The sequence below is a fragment of the Emydura macquarii genome, unplaced genomic scaffold, assembly GCF_026122565.2.
Source record: "Emydura macquarii macquarii isolate MOO-44397 ecotype Brisbane River unplaced genomic scaffold, CSIRO-AGI_Emac_v2 contig_1253, whole genome shotgun sequence".
In the NCBI taxonomy this organism is placed as follows: Eukaryota; Metazoa; Chordata; order Testudines; family Chelidae; genus Emydura; species Emydura macquarii.
The window spans coordinates 44,720,055-44,745,680 of NW_027131390.1; the positions used below are offsets into that span (position 1 = coordinate 44,720,055).

The 25,626-nt window shown below is 40.1% G+C and overlaps 1 protein-coding gene across 14 annotated transcripts in view; it reads left to right on the forward strand.

Moving 5' to 3' along the window:
* Positions 1-25,626, forward strand: part of AGAP1 (ArfGAP with GTPase domain, ankyrin repeat and PH domain 1) — a 600,162-nt gene that overhangs the window by 226,575 nt on the left and 347,961 nt on the right. For 13 of the 14 annotated variants that reach the window (XM_067548649.1, XM_067548652.1, XM_067548650.1 and 10 more), the window contains 2 exons: positions 14,802-14,887; positions 20,158-20,299. In XM_067548649.1, the coding sequence (XP_067404750.1) occupies positions 14,802-14,887; positions 20,158-20,299 (228 nt within the window). Of the gene's footprint in view, positions 1-4,325; positions 4,430-14,801; positions 14,888-20,157; positions 20,300-25,626 lie in introns of those variants that run through there. The other variant, XM_067548656.1, reaches the window with a different exon arrangement.

Consider the following 25,626-nt stretch of genomic DNA (forward strand, 5'->3'; position numbering starts at 1 on the left):
GCTAAAGTAACTTTAGAGAGCAGATGTTGGTGGGAGATTATTTTTGTGTGTTGCATAAAAAAACCCAAAAAAACCACAGAAGATGTGTTAATTTTTGGTCAAATGTTATGTAAGCTGAAACAATATCTGGCATGATTTGGATTTAGGAGATATTTTTTGGAAAATACGGTTTTTTAGTAATAAAAAATTAAAAAGGCAGAGGTACTTTACGTTGTGGAAAGACTCTTCAGAGCTTCTCTTCTTCAATCAGCACGGTCATATATTTGATCTTTTCGAACAGGGGTGTCTAACCTTTTATGGTGAGGGGCCACATTGCAAATTTTTTCTCACTGGAGGGGAGTGAGCAAATTTCGGATGGGGGGTGTTCCTGTTGCATCCAGCCCACTGGCACGGGACTGCGGGGGGGAGCGGAGCGAGGTAAGAGTATAGGTGCCAACTTGTATTTTTGCCAGTGGGTGCTGGCAGGGGAAGGGGGAGGGGATCGGGGCAGGAGCAGAGGGAGGGCCTGTGACTCGCGTGTCTCGCAGCATGGCCGCCATGCTTTCCCCACTCCCTGTCCCCCTGTGGGGGGTGTGGCTCTGTCCTTCTCCCACTGTGCCTCCCCTCCCCCCGGCACACTTGGAGGCTCTCCCTGACAGCTGGGCGGGGAGCAGCTTCCAACCCTGGCTCCTCCCAGCTGCTGCTCTGCAGCGTGGTGGCTGCCTCTGGGGGCTTGGTTGGGAGAGGCAGCTTCCCCTCCCTGCCCTGAGCTGGCTGCCAGCTGGGTCCCAGCCGGAAATTTACGCGGGGGTGGGTGGAGAAGGAGAAGAGCTCAGGTTCACTTGGCCCCTGGTAAGGATCTCGCAGGCAGCTGCTGTGCTGCACAGAGTAGCGTCCCAGTGGGCCAGGGGTGCGGGGCGGGGCACAGAGCAGCATGCAGCAGCATCCCGTCCCAGCCAGAAGTGGCTGGTCACACGCCCACCTCTGCTTCTGTCCAGAGTCCTGGCGCAGTGCAGCGCAGCCCAGTATGCAAGGGGCTGGAGGGGAGGCGCTGTTCCTCGGCTCCAGCTGGTGGTGGGGAGGGCCTGCTTCTGCTCTCGACTAGTGGGGAGCTCAGGGCAGGGACTGTGGCAGGCTAGGGAGCCGGATAGCAGCCTTTGGTGGGCAGACTCTGCCCCGTGGGTTGGACAACCCAGTTTTAGAACTTCAGCATGAGTTTGAGCAGCTTTGGTGTCCTGTCATCATCATCTTCAGTGTACTGTGTCCTGCCTGACAAAGTGGATTGCTATTTTGGAATGTTTTGGAGAATGGTGTATTAATAAAATAAGTCTTAGGCGGACTGTAATACAGAATTAGGCGGGAGACTTTCAAAGGCGCAGATGGTAATTAGGTGTGCAACTCTTTTGTGCATTTGAAAATCTCTCACTTAATGCCTGCACCTAGAAAGAATTCTTGGTTTTAGATAAAAACAATCACTAAGTATGTTGCATTACAAATAAATAAAATGGAAGCTGGTGTGTGCCAATATCGAATAAATACGTTATCACATATTCTGGTATCCCTGGTAAGTCATGTCCTGCTTAAACCCTGGTGTTTTTTATCCTACTTCCTCTAGGGAAAGTATCATTTAGGTTTTAAGGTCTTGAGAGCATGAACTTCTTTCCCAGGTCTTGTGTAAAGCTCCTGGTACTTGGTCCTAGAAAATGATGAAAATGTTGTTTTTAGAAGCAGACTGTTGACAGATGTTATGAAAAATTCATATTCTAATAGTGAGAGGTGTAGTCAGGTACTGATTGTCGTCTTATAAAATAGATTGGACAGTTTAAATGATTTAGGTAGTTGCTAACTGTGTTATGGGGGGAAAAATCCCTGTAGGTTGTAATTTACTGTGTTTGTATTCTAATTGGGGGGAAAACTAAAGAATGTGGAGGAAGGAACAGAATTTAGAAATAGTGAAGAGAAGCAGAGGAAACTATAATGACTTTTTATGTTCTTGTATCATGGTCAAAATTTTTATTGAGAGCAACAGCTTGTATTTGGAATTCTGTATTGATTAAGGAGAAGAATGAGTCAGGAAGATAAGTTGGAAAAAACAGGTAAAATATTTGGGATATTTGAAGATTTTTAATAAGACATTTGAATTATTAAACTTCTTTCTAATTACTTTTAAAGATCCCACTAAACAATTACTCTTTTTCACTTAATCCATTTTAACACAGAGGATTTACTTGATAGCCTCAAAAATCTTTGTTAACCTGCTAATCAGAGCAAAATTATAGTCCAAAGAGGCTCAAACAAATGTGGTGGTATTGTTCAATCTGAATTAAATAAAACTATGGGGAAATGAAGTTAGGGAAAGGTACTGTTAGGTATTGAAAATTAGGAACGAAGTAAAACAACAGTTCAGGAAGAATGTCATTTAATTGCTTCAACCTAAACTTCAGTTTCAGGACTCAGCATTTTCATGTAAATTTCCAGTAATACAAGACAAGTAGTAGGCCTGCATGGAAAAGACGTAAACTAGGATCAGGAGCAGACAACCCAGTTTGTAAGGGTTGTTGAAAGTGGCTGGTAAAATCTCTGAGGAATAAAAGCTACCTATTTGTGGTTTACATCCCCTTTTTTATTTTAAATGTTAAATAAGTTTTAAATACTGCCTGAACAGGGAAGGCATGAGGTCATGAGCATTTGGGTGAAGCATGGGGTTGAAGTGGGCAGCTACTGCACTGGGCTTTCTCTTAAAATGTCCCACCATTGCAGCTCCTCCAGTACTTGCAGCAAGGGAAGTGTTAGTGAAGAATGTCTGCTGACACTTTTCTCATTCTGTCATGTAACTCTGCTAGTGCAGATGACATTGTTAAAAGGTGGCCAGTCTACATTAGCTATGACAAAACTGTCAATGTCAGTGGGAGACTTAGTAAGGCCTCACAGGAGGTAAGTTCCTGGAGGTTCAGGTAGCTGCTTTCTTTAATTAATTATTTTTAAAAGACAGTGACAGAGATTCAGCTTTCATTCATGGTAATAGACATTAAATATGTTATCGAGAAAATGTATTTACTTTTATTTAAAGCATGTATAGTCTTCATGTAGCTATCACAATTCAGGGGACCCCTTAGTGATCCACTCTCAGGCTTCCGGCTCCCCCGCCTGTCATTCTTGAGTGCAGACCGGTGCCTCGCTCCCTTCTGACTAGGGTATTTCCAGGCTGAACAGTTCCCTGTCTTCATTGTTGTTCCCAGCAAAAGACACTCTGTCTATACAGGCCTGCTTGCTTTTTCTTCAGAGAATAACAGAGTCATTTCCAACAGTTGTAAGTTACATGCAGTTTCTTTTTAAGCAAAGATATTTTATTCGTAAGGTAAAAGCACTACAGGGAAAACATATTGAAAAACATGAAAGAACCTACTTATGTGAATAAGCTTACCAGAGAACACATGCCCCATCCTCCCAGTCTCCAGAATGGCTCTGGTTGGAGTCAGTCCTTCCAACCCTTCCCTAAGGATTGGGGCCCTTTGTAAAATAGGGGGCCTGTCTGTTAGCTGGATCAGAACAAAAGCCCCGCATATGTTTAAAACCAGGCTGTTTATCCAAAAATCCCCTTTTTGTCTGTTGGTCCCTGGAGAACCCAGTCTGAAGTACTTAGGGGGTGTCTTTAAAAGGGCTGATTACCAAGGAATGGTATTAGCATACCACCTTCTCCTCAAGAAGCTACATACAATCTCACATAAACAATTACCTTTTTAATACAATGGACTCCAAAGGTATTAATCTTATTTCAGTAAGGTTTGTCCAAAATATGACAGGATTTGCCATAATTTTAACGTAGATTCCAGGGTTTTGGGCATATTCTTCTTACATTAATCAAGATGTGCTTGTTTTCCCTGAAATTTAAATTCATTGCTAAACTGAAAATACTTGCTAGATGAAAATGTGTTAATTCACAGTGCTTGTTTAGTGTTGTGGACGCTTCGAAGCCCTGTCTATTCTAAAACCATTAGTACCTATATTCCTACAATAGTCCAGCTGCACAGGTGTACTCCCTAGTGTACACAGTGCTCAGGTGTTTTTACTGCCTTGTAATGAATACTCATGAGAAGATGGTAAAAATTATACAGATCATACCAGACTGAACACTGAAGAGTACTGCAAATCTCAAACCTATGTTGTTCATTTGTTAGATATCACTATCACATGCAGGTGTCTTGTGCATCATGATAGGAGGGAGGCAGTGATTTTTTAATACAAATCTGTTTAAATGGCATATAAATTATAATATTTTAGATGTGATATATATTACATATACATTTAATATTCTAAATATGAACACCTTTTCTCTTTGTTAGGGCTAAAAAATAAGGTTCACAGGAGAATAGAAGTGAGATCAGCAAGATACCAATTAATGCTTCGGTTTTTGATCCTTCCAGCAGAAGCAGCTAGAGAACAGGATCAGGTACACTCCCTTGTGTAGCTCAGTGTTTGCTTTTATGTGAGCCATTAAGTAGGGAGATTAAATGTCATTGAATCGATCATAGGCAGTTGCAGATATTTTTTAATTTAAGTGAATAGGGGCCCAGCTTTTCAGCTGGTATAAAATGGTGTTGCTGTATTGAGGTCAGTGGCACTATGCTGGTTTATACCTTTAATTGTCTAGCGAGTTCAATCTGGTGCCTTATACGGACACTAAATCCTCTTTATGTCCACTAAGCCCTTAACCAGTACATCTATGATAGGAACGATACAAGCTGTTGTACTGGCACTATAATGTATGTAATGCCTAATGTAGATGGATTGCCTCTGGGAGTAAGAGGCTGAGAGCAAATTAGGTCTTTTTTTGTCAAATTTCTCACTGATGCTGCTACCAGGTCACCTTCACTGATGCTAGCTATTGTGGGAGTGCTACTCCAGACAGGATATCCATGGTCCCTGTTACCACTAATGGGAAAATTTTAGCAAAGTCCACTGTAGACGAGCACAAAGCCTATTCAGTACCTGGGCTCTTGGTAAGACTCCCAACAAATGCCAAATGTAATCATGGGTTTTGGGAATAGGCAGTATTCTTCTCTGCAGAAAGATCCACATTTCTTAACAATGGGTTTCCAGACGTGTGGACTTATCATTGAGGAGAAACTTTGAAATGGTTTTGGTGATACTGAAAGCATCAGCAGCCACCACAGGTTTGCCCAGATTTGTCAGAAACTGATGAGACAAGAATTGGCCCACTCCTGTGCAAATGATGTTTTACCTGGGTCTTTGGTTTCTGTTGCAAAGGAGTCACCAGAAGTCAAAAGCAACATTTTTGGCAAAAGGTATCCCAGATCCTGCACGTATGGGCCAGGGGACAGCAGTTTCCTTAGAGTTCACATGGTAGCTTAGCCAGACAGGATATTAACTTAGTGCGGAGCTTCTGTAGGTGGAAATAGAGCAAAGTATTTCATAAAAGGGAGAATAGTCACAGTATCAACCAGTAAGAATTAGGTATGATATGGAATGGTCTTGAACCCTTTAGTATATATCACTACCCAGTTGGGATGTTCACACTGTGGTTAGGCATGGCAGAATTTTTATTTTTGTATAATTTAAGTGAATAATATTGAGTTCATTTTAAAGCTGTTTAAATTTTTTTATCAATTTTAAATTTTCACAGTTATGGAGATTACTGGGAGGAATCAGGCAGTGGGTGGAAGTTGGACAATTATTTAATGACTGTAGATGTTGAGATTAAAAAAGTTGCTGCTTTATAACTGTCAAAACACAAATTGTCAAGATCATCTGTTAAAATATACTAAGTAAATAGCCTTAAATCAAACTCTAATATATTCTCAGGCAGCATTTGTCTTTGCCTATCTGTAAATTTTGATTATTGTCACTGGAAATAATTTTTCCTTTGGTTTGTGTGTATATGGTGAAATCAACATTTATCAACATTTACCAATAAAAATCTAATCCTTCCAGGCATACCTATGCCATAAATGAACAAGTAGAGAAGAAACAGATCTCCCACCTGTAACAGGAGACTAGTCTCTTAAAGTGTGAGCTAGAGAAAAACCCACAATCCTTATTTGCATACCATATAAAAAGGAAATTTGATATCAGCATATATTGGCTTAACAGGTAATAGCTAGCTATAGCTGAATAGAATCTCCAGCTCAGTTTCTTCTCCTTTGCAAAACAACGAACAAGCCTGCAGTTGATCTGTTTGCTTACAAGACTCATGATTCTCCTCCAGGAAGAGAACTCAACTGACATCAGTGACTCAAAACTTGGACAAGGTTAAGTTACTGTTGCAAAGGACATGGGTGGTCTCCCGCGAAGAGAGAGTTGAATCATATCTGACCTAGAATTCAAGATGGGCTGTCCTTTAGAAGGAAGACTCCAGTGCTAAAACTACGAATAACAGCACTGTTTGTCCTATTGGAGTCTGTGGAGGAAGGCAAATTTCTTTCCACCAGACATTAAATGTTTCTGCAAGATGGCTTAATTAATGTCCACTTTCAGGTTCATAGGACTCAGTTGTGGTATTTGTGCACCAAACACCCAACCTGGCTATTGAGCAATCTGTCCGTCAACAGCTTGTCTATTTAAGTGGCTGTTCTCACAGCTGTTGTCACAGTAAGGAGACTTGGAATTAAGCATACTACCCATGGATCCTCAGGATTGGTTCTGAGGCCTACCTTTTCTGAATGGAAACAATGTGGCATTTGTCTCCAAGGTCAACTTCTCATTCCATAGGCCACCTCCTTGTTCCATAGGACACAGGAAACAGTGCAGCAGTCACACTATCTGAAGCCATCACATCCATCAGAGAGATTAGGTCTTACGTTAGATATGTTCAGGATGCTCTAAATCTACAGTGTGCACAAATCGCTTCTGAAGAGTTGACCTCTTCTTAATCTTACATCACCTCGATGCAAAGGGTATGAAAACGTCACTCCCGGTTTAGTTGAGCAGGAACTATATCAGAGGAATATAGCCAAGAGCTTAACTTATTCTTTGGAATCAGGGTGCAACAATGACATCCTGCAATGAGAGAGGATGCTGCCTCATGCAAAGAGATAAATAGATTTTAAGGCCAGATGGAACCATTATAATCATCTAATCTGATCACCTGTATAACACAGGCCAAAGAACCTTGCCCAGTATTTTCTATATCATGCTCATAATTGATGTATGGGTGATAGCATATCTTTTACAAAGACACTGAGTATTGACTTTGACCACAAGTGATGGGGAAAGCCCCACATTCTTAAGTTGTTCCAATAGTTAATTACCTTTTGGGTCTTGTTAAACCATTTTCTGCTAGATAAGAAACCCTCTACTGTCTGAAATCTATTTCCCTTATAGGTATTTGTAGATTGTGATCGAGTTAGTTTTTTTTCTGCATGCATTTCCAGTTTGTCCCCCCCCCCCTTTTTTTTTTTTTTTTTTTTTTTTTTTGAAGTGTGGATACCAGAACTATTCTAGCATTCTCAGTAATGCAATATACAGAATTAATACTACCTCCCTATTCATATTTGATATTCTCCTGCTTGTACATCTTAGGATCATGTTTACACTCTTAGCTACACCACTGCACTGGGAGCTCCTGTTCATTTGGTTATCTACTATGAGTCTCTACGAACTTTCAAGTGTCATTGAATTCAAGTATATTGTCTCTCATCTTGTAAGTGTGATGTACATTTTTTGTTCCTAGGCATATGACATTGCATGTGGGTGTATTAAAGTACATGTTCAAATGAGTCTTGACCAAGCTATGCAGACTGATCTGTATATCTGACCTGTCCCTATAGTTGAGTATTTAACCAGTTTTTGTCATCTGTAAATATACAGCAGCAGTGGTTTCATATTTGCTTCCAGCGGTTCCAGATAATTGATAAAGATACTGTATAGCATTGGGCCAAGAACATTATGGGACCCCAAGAGAAACAGCCTATTGGATGACAATTACACATTTACAATTATTCTTTTGAGATCTGTTAACCAGTTTTAATCCATTTAAAATGGACTGCATTGATTTTTCTGTGGTCCTGTTTTCAATAGAATATCATGTTGGATTAAGTCAAATGCCTGAGGAAGTCTTAAGTATATTATGTGGACCCAGTTACCTTTACCGACACTGCTTGTGCTCTCATCAAAAAAGATATCAGATTTGTTTGACAAGATCTATATTCTATAAAATGATGTTGAGTGGCATTACATACGTTACCATAATTCCAATGCTTTACTGATTTCATCCCATATCATACTTTGCCTGATATTGCCTAGGATTGATGTCAAGCTAATTGGCCTATAGTTTCCCAAGTCAACCCATTTACATATTGGCACAACATTAGCTGTTTTCCAGTCTTCTGAAATCTCTCCAGTGTTCCAACATTTGTTAAAAATCAACATTAATGGTTCAGAATGCTTATTAGTCATTAGTTTAATATCTCTAGGTGCGAGTTATCTTTTCCTGTAAAATGAAACTGATTTAGATCTGATGGATGCTGTTAAAGATGAACTTGGGCTTCTGTTAAAATCATCAACAAATCTCTACAAGCATCCTCAGACTCAGCCTTTACTAGAAGGTTGCTGCAGGTGCTTCAGTAAACAGAGTAAAATCTCAGAATAAAATGAGTACATATTTGCTCTTACATTATTACCTTTCTCAAGCTACAAACTGGTATTAAAACATCATCATGAAGGATCAGTGGAACTTCCTGAACAGAAAAATAGGAAAATGTGTCCATACTTGGTTCAAAATTCCTTTTCTTACAATCAAAAGATAGCCCGGCCCTGGTTGTAGCGTTTTACAAAATAGGACAAAGATTGGTAACCTTCAGGTAGAGGAGGAAGTGTGCTATTCAGGGGATGTATTCTGAAGGAATAAATTGTACCCGTTCGTTTGTTTGTTAAACTTTTAAATTTTTTGTCACAGATTAAAAACTTGCTTTGAAACTGTCAGCCTTTTCAAGGGCCAGGTCTTTTGCAGGGACCTGGCAGAGACTGACCAGCCTAATTCTGCCTCCTAAACTGCAGGCAAGTTTAAAACTTATTGTTACAGGACTGTTCCCCTTCCTGCTGGAAGAAAGGACACTGTCTTGTAAGTATGGATACATTTTCCTGTGTTTAACCAGTCTGCTGTTAACTGATACCTATTTTGCAAAATCCATAAGACTCTAAAATGAAAGGTGGGTTTGATTTGTGTAGAAACATTAGATTATTTTTAAAAGCAATTACATAATTTTTTGAGTGCTATATAACGAATATGCAGAAAAATATGAAATGACCAGAAATGCTTTGATAAATAATTAGGCTTGGCAGGATGAGGTTTTTAATGGTAAATGTCAGTTAACGTTGGTTTCACTTTATGCACACAAAGGGACGAAAAATATTTCCATCAGTATGATTTACTTGAAAGGGAGAAAGGCAAAAGTGTTGACTCTTGTGGTCCTGCTGCAAGAGTGTTGATATTGCTTCTGAGTCTCTTGCTTAGGTACCCATTGTGCTGCTATCAATGCAGTTCAGGCAAGTTTGAACATTTTTGTTTTAAAACTGTTTAATAGAATTCTTGGTATTTTAGCTAAGTGTACTGAAGTTAACGTCAAAACTGGAACAAGCAGACATGAATTGGCCAAATATATGATATTACTAATACCAATATCAATATAAATACATAACCACCTAAAAGAATGATGATCAAGGGCCTAAGCTTATTTTAACCATAACCTGATTAAGAGGAGATGTCATCAATTGTCTTTTAAAACATAAATTAGTGATTTGGTATTCTTAAAAGTAAAATGTCTTAATAGTATATGTAATTTTAAAAAAACCAAACACTCCTATGAAATGTGACCCACAATCTCTGATACAAGCTGGCATCAGATTCTAGCATGAGCTTGTTGGTTATTTTTTTGGAGGAACAGACTATCTGACATTACAAAGATGAACCACAGGGATGGAAACTCAAAATATATTAGGGATCCAAAACATATAGAGGTTTACATAGCTTCAAAATAATATTTCACATCTTATTTTTCTTCTGTATTTATGGTAAATATCCCAGTACCACATAGGTTGGGGGTGTCCACATGACAGCCTTAATCTGATCATAGTGCCATGTTATTTGATCCCAGTGGCAATTTGCACTAAAAAGGATGGCGAATGAAATGGAGCCTAAGGGCACCCCATGACAAATCAGTGATTGCCCCAATGAACAGCTAGCCAATGAAACAGTCGTCAGCAAGAGAGATTGTGCGATTTGATTCTCTTTTAAACTAGATTAAAACCCTGATGCTCAGACTCACCTGCGTGATGTAAAAGGATCCTGTAAATCTACAGTGCCAGTGCTTAGAATTATGTTTACTGTTTAACATATGCATGTTAAACTAAATATTTTGACAAGGGACACATTTCCTCCAGCTGCTTCTCAAACCAAACATTGCTCCAAGTACGTCAAACATTGAAATTAGGTTAACAAGCCTGTCCTGGTCTTTTCAGCCCAATATTCTGATGCATGCCAGCCCTATGCCATGATTGACAAATGAATGACTGATGCATGGATTTATTTTAGTTTTACATTTATTGAAGCCAGGTCCTTGGTCAGATGATTGGACTACCTTTAAGTGACACTCTAGTCTTGTATAACTAGCACAGATGTTTAGTTGCCTGCAACATGGGGGAGGACAGCATGGAAGACAGGTAATATATTAATTTAGCCCTAATCATGAGCCCTTTTGTGCATATGTTGTTTATGGCAGGCACACAGATACCTCAGTTCATGCATGATGAAGTTTGCACATATGCAATAGTTGTGCATCTGAGTCTGTGCAGCCGTAAATTGCACAAACACTGGTTGATGTTTGCATTTATGCAAGTTTGAAAACATGGGTTTATATGAATTCTTCCTAAATCTGCTCTGAAGAGATCCTGGTTCTTGTCTTATGCAGCATCTTTAGTCATAACACTAAAGTTGAAAGATAACACTTGTTTAAACTGATCTGGAACTCAGGCTTCCTGTGTGTCCCCTCCAAACAATCCTGTGACTTTGTCCTCACAAGATTTTCTTCTTTTAAAGCTGATGTGACTTCTTTTGAAGTCACTACATAGGTGGTATTTTTTTCTAATTACATTGGTCTGCTGGATAGGAAAGATAATTTGTCCATGAATTTGCTGGATATGTTTAACTGGGCTTTCCCTGACCATCTTTCTAATAAGCATTGCAAAACAGGTTGAAAGGGGATTATAGGGCAGCCATGTAGCCCTGGCTCCATGCGGTTATAAAGCAGTAATTGCTTGGATTTGACTTCTAGGGAGGAATTCCCACTGTTTGTGAAATAGGAGCGTCCAACCTGTATTATACCCTTAGATCTTTGGTTCTATTTAGAATATTTCTTAGTAGGGCTGGCCAAACATCTCAGTTTTTTTTTCCCCCACAGAGTCCATCCTTCAGGGTTTTAAATTTTTTAGGCCTAGTATCTTGGGAGGAATCATATCTGTCATTTTATAACTTAAAGCCAACCAAAAATGAGTATTTGAATGAGACCAATATCAATATATTTTCTGTTTGTTTTGTTAAACATTCCTCAATGTTAACTCCTCAAACTACTTATGTACTGGAATAAGAATCCTACACAGATAACTGTTCTTGAAGGAAAACTATTTGAGGTGTCTGTTTTTTGAACGCTAATGTTTTCCTTCTTTACCCTTTTAGGTTTAGAGTTTCTCATTTTTCAGTCAAATTTATTTTGTAATTGGCCTCATTTTTGAGGGATCTCTTGTTTCGCAATCACAAACTGACTGAAAGGTTCCAGTACACTAGATGGCTATGCTAGTGAGTTCATGAGCACTAATAGAAGGTGTATATCTTGTTCTCCTAAGCTGCTAGCATTGCCCTCGAAGATCAGAAAACCTTAGAGAGAACCTGGGAGTTCTACCTGTCTCTCACTGAGAGCTAGGATCCCTCAGAGTGAAAACCATGCAAGATAACTTCCCAAAGGTAGGATAGGGTTACATGGAAAGTAAATCTTTTCACATGTAAATCCAGGCTGTTATAGTATCATGAGTTACTAAACAGGCCTTAGAATGGCATGCAAATTGTAAATAAATTTGGAGAAATTTAAGAATTACTTCAGTAACTTTTCTGTATGAGATCTTTTGATTTTAAGATTTGATATCACTGTGCTTCCTAGGTATATAGGAAGTGATATGTTTGCATTAGCATGTAAATGTAAGGAATAAAAGATTTGAGCAATAAAAGATTAAAATAATTCCCAAGGAACCAATATACTCAACTTTAAAAGCAGAATACTAAACTTATTGTATTGGAGTTAGGCATATATTTATCCACCATCGTGCTGTTTTTTCTAGCATAATTTACTTCATTAAATTGATGCAAGTTTTATATAAGTAAGGTAGGAATGCAGTAATAGAAACAGAATTGTACTGCCCTTTTGATTTCTAAGACAAGGTGGATGAAGTAATATCTCTTATTGGACCAACTCCTGTTGGTGAAAGAGACAAGCTTTCTCAAATGAAATGGCCTGAGACAATCTTCTTTCCACAGAAGTGAATTAAGTTATGAGTCATAAGTAAGATAGAAGCTCTTTTTTAAGTGGTGGGTATTTATTAACTGTTAACCTGTTCAGAGTTCCAGTATTTACTGTTAAAAGATGGGAAGGCTGAAAATTGAGGGCTGCTGCTGCAGTTGCTCAAAATCTTCCCTTTACATCAAACTAGATTACCTTGTCATTCAGTTACTGGGAGCTCACAAATGGACATGTCCCCCGAGAAGTACATACTGAGCACCTACACTATTGAATTCTATTTATTCATTACTAAGTCGATGCATCTCTTCGGGAAACTTTTTTTTTTGTAGCAATGGAAAATAATGAGATTAATGGAAATTCAGATTTAGTTATCTAAGACGCTGTGCTTTGTTTGATCCATTTAATTTTATTTTGGGAATTCTATTAATGATGGGCTTGGAAGGATTTTTGTCTGGGTCTTGATTTTGGGAGCCTAAGGCTAAATCCAAGTAACCAAAAGCTGGGATCTGCAGTAGATCCCAATTTTGTACAGGGTGATGACCAGACAAATCAGTATCTTCCATGCTTTTACTGATACTCCTAAGCTATCTGTAATGAAGTGTAGCGAAAAAGCTGTGTTCCCCCCACTCCTACTAACTGATGTGTAGCTATCTTAAAAACTGTATCCATTGCCCCTTGCTCAGCAGGGCAAATCAAGCAGTTCTGTATTGATACAGAGTTGTAGCAATCCAGAAGGGGGAAAAAAGGTGGGTCTGAAGTAGCAGTGTTTAATTTTGTATCATTTCCCTGAATTCCGTTCGTTGCTCTGTTAAACATTTCAGAGGCTCATTGTTGGCCTGCACATGCTGGCCTTTCTCTTTGTTGTTGGAAGAATGATACGCGGAAGACTCGTGTTGAAACTCTTCTGTTTATTTCAGTAGTTCACTTTCATGTGAAATATTTTTTCTAAAGTATCTTTCAGTTTTACTAGTATTACAAGTATATGGAGAAAAAGAATAGTTGAGAAATTAGGTTAAAGACAAGATGAGAAAGAGTTCTAATTAGAACTAGCCCAAGTTCTAATACAGCAAGAAGAAAAACTAGACATTCTTATACCACTAACATAATACTATTAGCATATCTTTGCCTGTTGAACTCAGATACGGGTTAATTGGAAGGCATTATGCATAGAGGCTGAAGGCTTGTGTGGCTTAGTCAGTAAGATAAGAGAGCTTTCACTTCCAGGAGCAGAGTATAAATCCATCCTAAGGCCTTAAGTGGACCAGGTTTGCTAATCTTGGTTCAGACTGTCACACCAGAAACCCTAAATTTAATTTGGCATTATCTGGAGTCTGTCATGAGAAACAGCATGGTGCCCGAAATGCCTCTCACCCAAAGGAAGGATAATCCCTGTCCCACTCCCAGGTCAGACTTGAAGTCACTGACCTGGCAGTGCTGAGGAAATATTTAGTGCAGTTGCGTACCCCATTTCATCTGATGAAGAATGTGTTCAGTACCAGTTCCCTGGGTTTCACAAGCACTAAATACTACGTGTCCATTCAAAATATATATTTGAAGCCCAGAAATAGAGTTCTTGCTTCAGCTGTGTATTTGTAGCTTTTTACCATTTTATCTCTAACTCAAAATAAGTCTGATTCATCCTGTTAGTAAATGATACAGTACTTCTCTCATAGTTTAGTACATCTCTACAGAGGTGCCATCATTGTAGTTCTTTTGTCGAATGTGTGTAATGTTACAGAACCCTTTCCCTAATTGTGACTTGTGAATAGAGAAATACCATTTTCATAATGTTAAATGTTGACTTTTAAGAACTGGGCTTCTCTTGAGGAAAAACAAAAGGTGTATGTATCTTAATTATTTTAGTTCTTATATATGGTAATATGAAAATGCAGTATTGTATGTAACTTCAGATTAACACCAGTCTGTAGACACACTTCACAAAATTATTGTTTTAAAACACTTCTGGATGGAGGACCAAATGAGACTTATTTCATATCTTGTAGCAATCAAAATTTTTAGCAGTCTCTAACACAGGATTTTCTTAAGCAACATGTGTAATAGAGCCCCTGAAATATGCTTCTCAATCAGATTTATAACTCCTTAAAACTATGTAATTGAGTTAGCTTTCCTTAATAAGTCTTCCATCCATGGAACTTTATAGATATGAACTACATTTATAATTAATACATAATAAATTATGCTAGTGTGAGAGATCTTAGAAATGTTTTTTTCCACAAGTGAAGTCTTTGTTGTTGTTTTTACTTTTTCTTTTGTGTAATGAGTTACTTTGTGTGGCAGGTGGGAGATTCAAGAAAGAGATAGTTGTTGATGGACAAAGCTATCTGCTGCTGATTAGAGATGAAGGGGGCCCTCCAGAGGCACAGGTGAGCATTGCATTTAATGCTTCAGTAGGTTAGAATATAGATCATGAAAATGAATAATAAATTTAATAAAATTATATCTCATTTGGTATAAGAAAAAGAGCAAAGAATTAAGCCAGAAGAGTGAGAAAACTTGATGGATTAAAACTTGCTCATGTTACCCAAAGCAATGCACTGATTGCCCTCCTAAGAAGGCAGTAGAATATATTACTCCTGATGTGAATAAGCTATATTGTAGTCTGCTCAGGTGACTTAACCTGTGAGCAGAGCTGGCTGGTTGCACCACCTTTCCCAATAGCCAGATGAAACAATGAAACGGGAGATGTCATTTACTTACATCTACCTTTTTGGGGAAGAATTTTCATGAACTTTAACATGTAAAGACATCTATGTATTTTAAACTTACATCTAATTAATTGATGGTCTCCAGGGGCAATAGTAAATGTTCTCAAGTGAAAATTGGTTCTTTTGTACTTATGAAATGGTTGGGTTGTAAATTTCACTCAGATAAACTGGAGAAACATAGAACATCTCCCATCAAATGCACAATTCAGGGCTACAGAGCTGCTTCACAACACTACATTACGTTTTTATTAAACATTTATATTAAAGGAAATGATTGAAGTATGTGATTAAATCCTTTCATAATGTTATCTTAGCAGATGTAATCACATTGAAATGCGTTTGAAGTGTCTGCTTTTAAATCTTTGTCCTTCTCCCTCATTTCACCTCATCTCTCCTGCTTCTACCTTATTTCTTCTTTATGGTGTTGCGAGGCTGTCTCTAGCTCTCCAGGCCTCAATAGGGCACCATTTGTACTCTTATGCAATTCCTATTTGGTGATTGGGCTTTTTATTTAACCTCTTTTGTCCTGTAGAAGGCTGTTGATTGACTGCACACAGGATTTTGATAACTCCAGAGAGGAGACAGATGAGTCATTTTTCTTTGGTTACCATACTTTTGGGGTGATATAAATTGAAGCCATTAAAATTTTTTGTCAGCATTTGCTTGTATGGGCATTAGTCAATATGGGGAAACTCTGGCTACAGGAAATGTGTCTGGGTCTATGGCGGTCTGTGAGGACAGATCATTCTCTGCCTTCCCTTACCTGGTTATTAGCAGGGTTTCTAAATAGAATCCATTGGCCTCACTGCACTCAACTGTTCAGTGATAGAGCAGCTTCAAAGAATAAGCAGCAGGAGCTGTTTTGCTCCAAAACAGCTGAATGTAGTATTGCCAGTAGCATCAGCAGCTTCTCTTTCAATATCCCACTATTGCCCATTAGCTATGGGAGGATTAAGGCCTTGTGGAAGAAATTTGGACAAAGGAGAAAAGAACTGGTTAGCCAGAGGAATGAAGGAGACAGAGGAGAAACCCTTAAGGGAGGTTGCAAACAAAAGACAGACTTACTTAATCAACTTGGATCTTGTGGGGGTAAAGGTACATGTGTATAAGGTAAGAGAGAGAGCCAAAATACTTAACCCTCAGAGTGAATAACTTGGTTGAGAAATGTTTTCAGCCTACCTGTGTGTGTAAAAGTTTATTGAAATTAACATACATATATATATATTTGCACTTTAAAACATATATGTATATATGATCAATTTATTAAATAATAATCTAGCAAAGAAAATAGTTTTCTTGCTGTACATTCACTTAATACAACTAAACACACAGTGGTTATAGATGCAGAATTTAGGACATGACACCCAAAGCAGTGTTTTTATTTAATCTAGTGCTGCTACAAAACTATTCTTTGGTCAGATAAATAGCAAATATTAGATTGAAATGGACAGAATTTGTTTCCAACAAAAAACTTCACAAAAGTTATAATACATATCAAAATGTACGTTTCTTCCTGTTTGCCATTCAGTATTTTGTAGGAACAAAATGTATGTATGCATAAGTAATCTCACTTCTTCAGTTATTTTAATTATAATTTGTTCGTCACATTATTACAGAGATGACCTTGATTTTTTTTTCCATATAAGTAATTCACAAAATAAACAGAACTGCTCTTTCTGGACAAATTAATATTGATAATTTCTATAACGGAAGGGGAACATTTGAAGGAAAATATTGTTTGTGACCTTCGCTGCTCCTTTATGATGAGGAATGATGGATGGCCTGATAAAGTTTTGGTTTTAAAAGGGTTTTTCTACTTTGTTTTTGTGTTAAGAATACTTTTTTAGTGGAGGAATAGAAAGGGATGTGACATCACTACAGTCAGAATCCAGAGGTGCAGCCTTCCCAGTCCTCAGTTGAAGTGAGTCTTAGATGTCCCTAGACATCCTCTTCTTCTTCACTCAAGTGCCAGCTGCTGCTCACGATTCAGTTTATAGTGATGTCACCATTCCAGTCATCTAGCAGAAAAGGGAATTTGCAATCTAGAAATTGGTGTTACAGATCCAATCAGTTGTCGGATATCTGAAGCTTCAGATGAAGGTGAAAAACCCTGAAGATGGCAGTTATGGAGTAAATTACCCATAGACAACTTTCTTTTCTAACCTCTCGATTTAGAGTTTGGCTTATGCCCTGAAAAATAAGAGTTAATATTCTAAAGTTTAAAAAAAAAAAAAAAAAAAGGAAATCATAAAGGTGCTGTAAAGGGCAATCACTGTTGTATGCTTTTTAGTTTTTTCAGTGTCGAGTTAATACAGAAACAATTTTTAAAATAGCTCATTTTAAAGGATGAAGACAGTGAAATATATTCTACTGTCAGTTGGTGGTGGTCTACTTTTCATCCTAATCCTTTTTAAAACAGCAGTTGTGAATAAATCATCATTTCCAATTCTTACCGGCCATGATTTCAGTTCTTACTGACCTACCACAAAACTGTTAGTCTCTTATAAAACACACAGCTATCATGAGGGATTTGGTTGGCTCAGGATAGTTGCTCTGCGATGCAGGGTCTTGCGTTTCTAAGTTACTGCTGTGATTGGGGGGGCTCATTTGAACAAATGTTCACCTTAATTTAAAAAAAAAAAAAAAAAAAAAATTGTACTTTTGGTCCCATTTTTGGCAGTGATACTAAAGACTGAATGCATATGAAATTCAGCTGTCCTCTCGCCCAGAGAGCTGTTCCTTGCCACATTGGGATTTGAAGCACATTGGTGAGGAAATGTGAGGAAAGCTTGAATTTACCATTCTGTGCTGATTTTCTAAGGACTTCAGTTTCCATTACTGCTAACATGTCACCTTCATAACATTAAATTCCTTAAAGCAGCATGTAAATGATTTCTCTCCATATATACCAGAAAAAAGTGACCCAAGAGGACTATTTTAAATAGTCTCCTTTGGTGTATCTCATAACCTTAAATAGATGGTATACCTTTCCTTCATTGTATACTGGTGTTGAGAAATTTTTAATACATTCTGCAGAAACCATTAGTCTCATAAATTATTATTTAAGAATATCAGCATGTAAGTAAGAACTCTAGTCAGAATACAATTGATTCCATGGTATGAGATTAATTATAAATTAAAATCTAGCAGCTAGACTTCCACCACAACGTTTGTACCTCTCTCGTGCTTTTCATTAGGTCTTCCAGTTCTGACAACAGTTCAGCTCATACACATTGACAGCATTGAACATTTCCTGCCATATATGGTGTATTAGTACAATACAGCCTTGGAAATTACATTGTAGGAGGTTGCCTCATTAAGTATCTGTCTTGAGAACTTCAAAGCTTTGTTTTTGCTGTTCTTACACCTTGATCCTAATTGAAGAGACACCCACATGCATTGAAGTGTTCAAATGGTACCTGTCAACCTATTCATAATCATTTAAATAGTGTAAATTCTTTTCATGGAAATGAATATTTAATCTTCAATATGCATAAAACAAGTAACCAATGTGGCCAATCCCGAGCATTCGTAAATAATGAGATACGCTTTTGGTTTCCTATTTTCTTTGTGTGTTGGGTGGTTAGGATTAATGTTTTTTTACCTTTTTTCACAGCCAGCAGAGTTAGGAACTTTTAAATGTAAACAGAGATAATCACACGATACTAGGATCTGGTACTTCTAAAAAATGTGAAACATTGCAAGACTTGAAATAAAATCATAAGAGATAGCAGTACTTAAGTAACAATGGGCATAAACTCAGGAGAACGATAATGCAAAACACAAATGTGTAAACATAAAATATGCTAATTATGGAGACCTAGTAAGAGGCAGTGTTATCCAGTGGATAGGACATTGGACTGGGGATTAGGAAACTTGGGTATTATTCCCACTCGGTCACAAGGCTGCTTCATGACCTTGGGCAAGTTACCTCATCTCTGTGCCTCCATTTTCCCATCAGTAAAATGATGATACTGATAGTGACCTGCTTTGTAAAGCACTTTGAAATCTACTGATGAAAAATGCTAGATGAGAGCTTGTTGATGTTCTTTATTTACCTTGTCAATTCTTCACAGCAGTGTCTACCTCTTGTTATGTATATGTGTAATGAGGCCATGACCATGATTGGTTCTATATGGATGATAGTAATGTAATTAATAACTGTGGAGAAATAATGTGGCTTATTTAAGGTTGAAGCTGCTTAGCTTTGTATTACTGATGGAAATTTTAGTCTTGGAATGGACACATTTATGAAAACATGCTATTAGATCCTTCTCTGGCAAGCTATAACGATGCATGACAAGATGAATTTGCTGCCATGTTAGTTTCTTTTAATATTTCTGACATGTTCTTGTGATATGAAATACCCCTTCCAGATATGATTGTTTTAAACCTTACCTGGACACAGATGTGCCTCCCCTTCAGCAAATTTATGTTCTCTGGGTTTATGCCCATTGTTACTTCAGTACGGCTAAGTCTTGTGATTTTATTTACATTTATTTAGGATCATATGATTATCTCTGCTTGCATTTAAAAGTTCCTAACTCTGATGATGTGCAAAAAAAGGTTGAAAACATGAACTCTAACAGCACAACACAGAAAGAAAATAGGGATAGGTAGCGTGTCTCATTTCTGAATGTTTGTGATTGGCTATATTGGTTATTTGTTATATGTATACTGAAGATTAAATATTCACTTATATTAAAAGAATTTACACCAATTAAATAATTCTGAATAGGATGATATGTACCATTTGAATACTTCAACAGACGTTATTTTTTTCAATTAGGATCAAAATGTAAGAATGGTTAGAGATTTCCCGAACGTAGCATTCTTCTCCCCTCCACTCAGCATAGGATAATCCCACTATTTTTATTGACTACTGCTTTCCCATTGAATCTCTCCCTTCCCTTTTCTTTCCTCTGTAGTTTGCCATGTGGGTGGATGCTGTTATATTTGTCTTCAGCTTGGAAGACGAAATTAGCTTCCAGACAGTTTACCACTACTACAGCCGTATGGCTAACTATCGTAACACTAGTGAAATCCCAATGGTACTAGTGGGAACCCAGGGTAAGTGCAGTCTTGATTATAACATCTCTAAAATGATATTGGTAATCTAGTTGTTGTCTTCATATTCTGTCATCTTTGGCTGATTACCTGTTTGAAAGTGTCTGAAGTGACAGTTTTGTACTGAAACATATTTTTAAGACAAACATACTTAATTTGATCTATTTCCTTTCACACCAACATGTTTGGGGACATTCCCAGGCACTTGGTTGGTAAGATGCAGTACATTCCAGATGTTAACAGAAAATTGCTATTCTGAACCTCTGGGGTAGTTTTAAAGTGTTCCTAACTCTGACCAGTCTTGGAAGTTTGTTGCTCGGTCAACGGGACTGCTTTCATGCTTTGAGTGGAGTACATGCATAGGATGGGACTCAAATAGCTTGAAGATCCAGAATAGACCAATCCTTTTTTGCCCTTAAATCACAAACAAAAGAAGAGAAAATAAGACTTGGCAATCATTCTGCTATACATATTTATAAAAAATGAATCTTGCCATATACAGGCCAGACCTCAGTACTCTTTATTTTAAATTTGCTGCACAGTCACTCAGGTTTTCTGTCACTTAAAAAGAAACCCCGCAATTCTACTTTACCCCACTTAGGAAAAACTATCCTGCAGCAACCGTGCAAGAATAGCCATTTGCTGTCACAGGACTGGAGAGCTCTGTGGGTGGGTGCAATTTCAGATCCGCTTATTCCCTTCCTCCCTCTTTAGCATTGGCAGCTGTGGTTTCAGACTCCCCTTCCCTTCTAGCCTGCAGCAGTGTGAGAAGTTGGGGATGGTTTAATGCTGATTAAGGGCTTCAGTGCTTCCTCACCTCCTCTTTTTGCCAATTAAAACAATGCCTAGGGACAGGGAGTGGCTTGACAGCCCAATGCCTGATTGCAAACTCTGAAACCAAAGCTGTTCATTGTGAAGCCCAGGAAGTAGGGGAACATGGAGGGGGAAAGAATAGTAACAAGGCCATAAGGCGGAAGCAGGTGACAGATAAAAGGGGGAAGTAGATGATACAAAGAATCCTAGGGCAAACAGAAGAAATTTCAGTCAAAAATGGAAGTGAATTGCTTAAAGGGACACTGTCAGCTTAAAAATTCACAATGTTTTTAACCTACCAGTGTTAGAAGTAACACATAAGATTGAATTGAGAAGAGAAAAATATTTTTTCAGGAGTTCTTTGCTTTTTGTGTCATTTTCAGTGTTTTCCTTGTATAGTGATGTGGTCAGTGTTGGAAGTTTTGTATAGGTCTTTCCAACAGCACCGCAGGGGAGGGAGGAGCATTTTAATGATAGTGGGGTTGGGAGGTAGCAAGGCAGAAGCCGTAGGTAATACAGGGCATCACTCTTAGCTACACTTCAAGTTGATAGTGTTCTTTTTAATGTTATGGTAGCACTAGTATCTGACTCGTTTCTGCTAGTGATCCCACTAATGGTAGCTGTTAAACTGGTAGCTGTGAAATGATCTCTGAAGTGAAATTTCCCTAAAATGTTAGTGTCTGCCATCTGCTGCTCCTGCAACCAAAGGTGGTTTCTCTCCTCATTGTGAAAATGGAGGTAGAAAATAAAGGGGAATACTTTCTCTTCCATCTCCTGATGAAACTCAGGTGAAGATATTGGTACTAAAATATCATCTGAAACAAAAAACAAAATAAAAAAAAAGAAATTTAAGCGGTGCTGCTAATTTTAGGTGCATTTATTGGCTAAATGCCTTCAGCACCCTCTGCTGGTTTTACAAAGACAAATCCTTAGATTTGCTTCCAAGCAGATGTGTGTGGTTTTTTACCATTTAGCTGTCAGATGATAGATAGAAATATAAAAAATATATGCTTCAGTTGGTATGTTATGTCACAAGTAAGATCGAATGTGTTTGAAACTTTAATCTAAGTAATATTCTTCAGACAGTAATATCAAGTGCATTATTGACCCACATAAATTGGAGTTTATATTCAAGTTCAGATAAGATTTTATCTCATGGAAACCTCATTATTTTGTACTCAGTAAATTGTAGCTGAAATTTAGGTACATTTTCTGATCACTTTTGTGATGCTGCAGATCTTTGCATTGTTTCCATAAGCTGCCATGGGAAATAGGCAAATTTTACCATTGTGTGTGTGTCAGTCTGAATCATAATGGGTTTTAGAACTATTCATCTTCAAAGTTTTTATAAATATTAACTAGTTCTTATTATGTCCTGACAGGTGGGTAAGTTAATGTAAAAAACCCTTCTAAAGTAAACTGCAGTTTCAAACCATATATTTCTTATGATTTGGTCTCCTGGCTCTGTCAGTTGTTCATGAATAAACTCTTTAAAAAACCCTTTACATTATTCCTTTCAATTTTCTGCACTCACTAAATCCCCTCTTCAGATCTTCTCGTTACTTGTGTGGGATACCTTTCTCCCCAGTGTGAAATGAATGAGAATCATCATGAAGGTGATCACTTTAGTATGCAGAATTTAAATATATAAATAAAATATAGGTTTTAAGGACTCCAGAATGTGCTGAATACTTTTTTCATATGAGAGAGAAAAATAATATAGCCCCTGATTTAGCAAAATACTTAAATATGTACTTAACTTTGAGGATGTAAATAGTCAATTAAGTTAATGGGACTTCAGCATGTGCACTTTCCTGAATTGGGGCCATGTAACAAGGGAAGAAAAGGTAGTTCTTAAAATCTGTGTAATTTCATACAATAACAATTTGGTGGTACAGGTGAGAACAGCACTGTAAAGCACTCTGCTATAAAGGAGTTTTTATCTGGAGGAAAAATTAACCATTTCCCTAGTCAGCTGGTATTTCTCAGTATTCTGAGAGCTGAACAAGGTGACAGTGTGAGTGCAATCAGATTGTTTCAGAATATTGAGAAATCCTGGCGCATAGATGATAGCTTTTGATGAGGATCATATTATTGCAGCAGTTTGGTTCTCTCTTCGAGTGATTGCTCATATCCATTCCAGTATAAGTGAGTGCGCACCTTGTGCACAAGTCCCGACCTTTTTTGCTGCTAGTAACCACCGTAGGGCCGGCCTCGGCGCCCCCTGGAGTGCTGCGCTCATGCCGCGGTACATAGGGCGCTGCCGACCCTGTGGGCCCTCCGTTCCTTCTTTCTGCCTGTGATGGTACTGGAATGTTAGCCCCTTGCTTCGCTTGAGCAAGTAGCAATCTCCATTTCAATAGTTCTTTGTTGTTTTTTACAGTTAATAGTTGTTAAGTAGTTGATAGTTAGAATAGTACTTAGTAAGATAGTTAGCCCTTAGGGGTTCACTTGGAGCCATGCCTGGCTCCACAGGATTCAAATCCTGTGCCGCCTGCTCAAAGGCTTTCCCGGTCAGCGACCCGCATGATCGTTGCCTCCGATGCCTGGGGGAGGAACATCGGAAGGACCGATGTAAGATTTGCAAGGCCTCCAAGCCGCGGACGAGAAAGGAGCGGGAAGCCCGGCTGAAGGCTGTAGCAATGGAGTCCGCGCTCCGGACGGTCTCCGAGCCTTCCAGATCCCCAATGGCACCAAGCGACTCCTCGGTGAAGAGTGCCCCATTGGCATTGAAGGCGACGGTGCCGAAGGCAAAGAAAAAGCGGCCTGAGACCACAACTATGGACTCCCCCCTGTGACCGATACAGCAGGGGGTGACATAGGAGATGCCCCAGCCACGTGCCGTCGAGTCCATTCTGGCACTGGCATCTCCACACGGGAGGGCCTCTGCAGGGGCCGTCGATGCCCGAGGCATTTGCAGCGGCACACGCCCTGATGGGCATGCCCTTGCCTCCGTCCCCCCCTCGGCCCGCGCTGGATTGCCCCGGTGGGTGGAGGACACAGGAGCCGTCGTCTCTCCCCAGACGGAGGGTGGAGAGTGAGAGCTCCCCTCCTAGCTCCAACCAAGAGCCGTCGAGCTTCTCGACACTGTGGCACTGAGGATGGTCTCGAGAACCCAGGCGGAGTCATGGCAGTTCTGCCTTACGCGGTGGCCAGTCATCTGGATCCTGACACCGCTCGCCTTCCCAGCATTCACAGACCACTGCGCCCACGCAGATGGGAGAGGCTCGGTGCTGCTCCCGATCACCAGTGTGCAGTCCAGCACGGTCTCGAGACTACCATTCCCAGCACCAATCCCGCTCGTTGTCCGTGGAAGGCGACACCTGGCACTGGTCACAACCCTCTACCCTGGTGCCACAGCAACCGGCACTGAGACACGAACGCTGCTTCCAGTCCCCGGTGCATAGCCCGGCGTGGATCCCAGTGGCCGAGAAGTCCCAGCCCTCTCGGCACCGGTCCAGATTCCTGGCCTGTAGCCTGGCGCGAGCCCCGCACGATTTCTCGCGGACGCAGCACCACTCCCAATCCCGTAGCCCCAGGGACCTGGGCACTCTGAGACCTGAATCCCCGGCTCACTGGGAAGCCGCCATGGCGCCTGAGGACCACCCGCACCATTATGTATCCTATGGTGCCAGGAGCCGCAGGCACTGGTCTCGCTCGAGGTCGCCCAGCTGGGTACGAGCCACGGCTCTGAAGGCCCTGGCACCGGCTGAGACCATGGCACCCTGTCACCAGTCTCACTCCTCGGCACCCAGGGGACATAGCCGGGATAGTTACTGCTCCAGGTCCCCGACTCACAGACCGTTGCGGGCTCCGGCACCGAAGAGCTCGGCACTGAGCGAGCCTTCGGCACTGCGCCACCGTGACCACTCCAGCGATGTCAGTAGTGGGTGAAGTCGCGAGCAGCGCCATTCCAGACCTCCGTCGGGCAAACGCCACCACAAGTCCGCGGCACCCAGGAGGCAATCGTCCACCACCTCTAGCTGCTCACCCCCCTTCCTGGCACTGGAAACACCGCCGAGATCGCTCCACTTCACCTAGGAGCAGATCTCCGACAGAGAGGGGGAGGGATCGCAAGGCCAGGCAATGCTGGTCAGATAGCACTGCCCCCCAGGGAGGTGTTCAGTACCCAGCACCGGGGCCGGTGCTGACGTGGCTGCAAGGGCCATGGCAGTGGCCATATTGGGGACCTTGCCCTCAGCAAATGACCCAGGGCATGGGGTCAGCGCTCTCTGTGGGGGCCCATCCGCCGCCACCCCCACCAAGCCAGCTAGCCAGCTACGGGTCCCCTCCCACAGTCGTCGTCCTCGTCCCCTGCTGAGACAACTGCCAGGGACCAGAGAACCCCCCTCCCAGATTTTAAGGCCAATCAAGAGCTCCTAAAGAGACTAGCGGACAATCTCAAGCTAGACCTTAAGGAGCTCTCGGAAGAGGAGGGACCCCCTCTTCGGAGTTTCGGGATCCACAGGGCCGTCCAGGGTCACTCTCCCGGTACATGACAGGGTCCTCAAATTGGT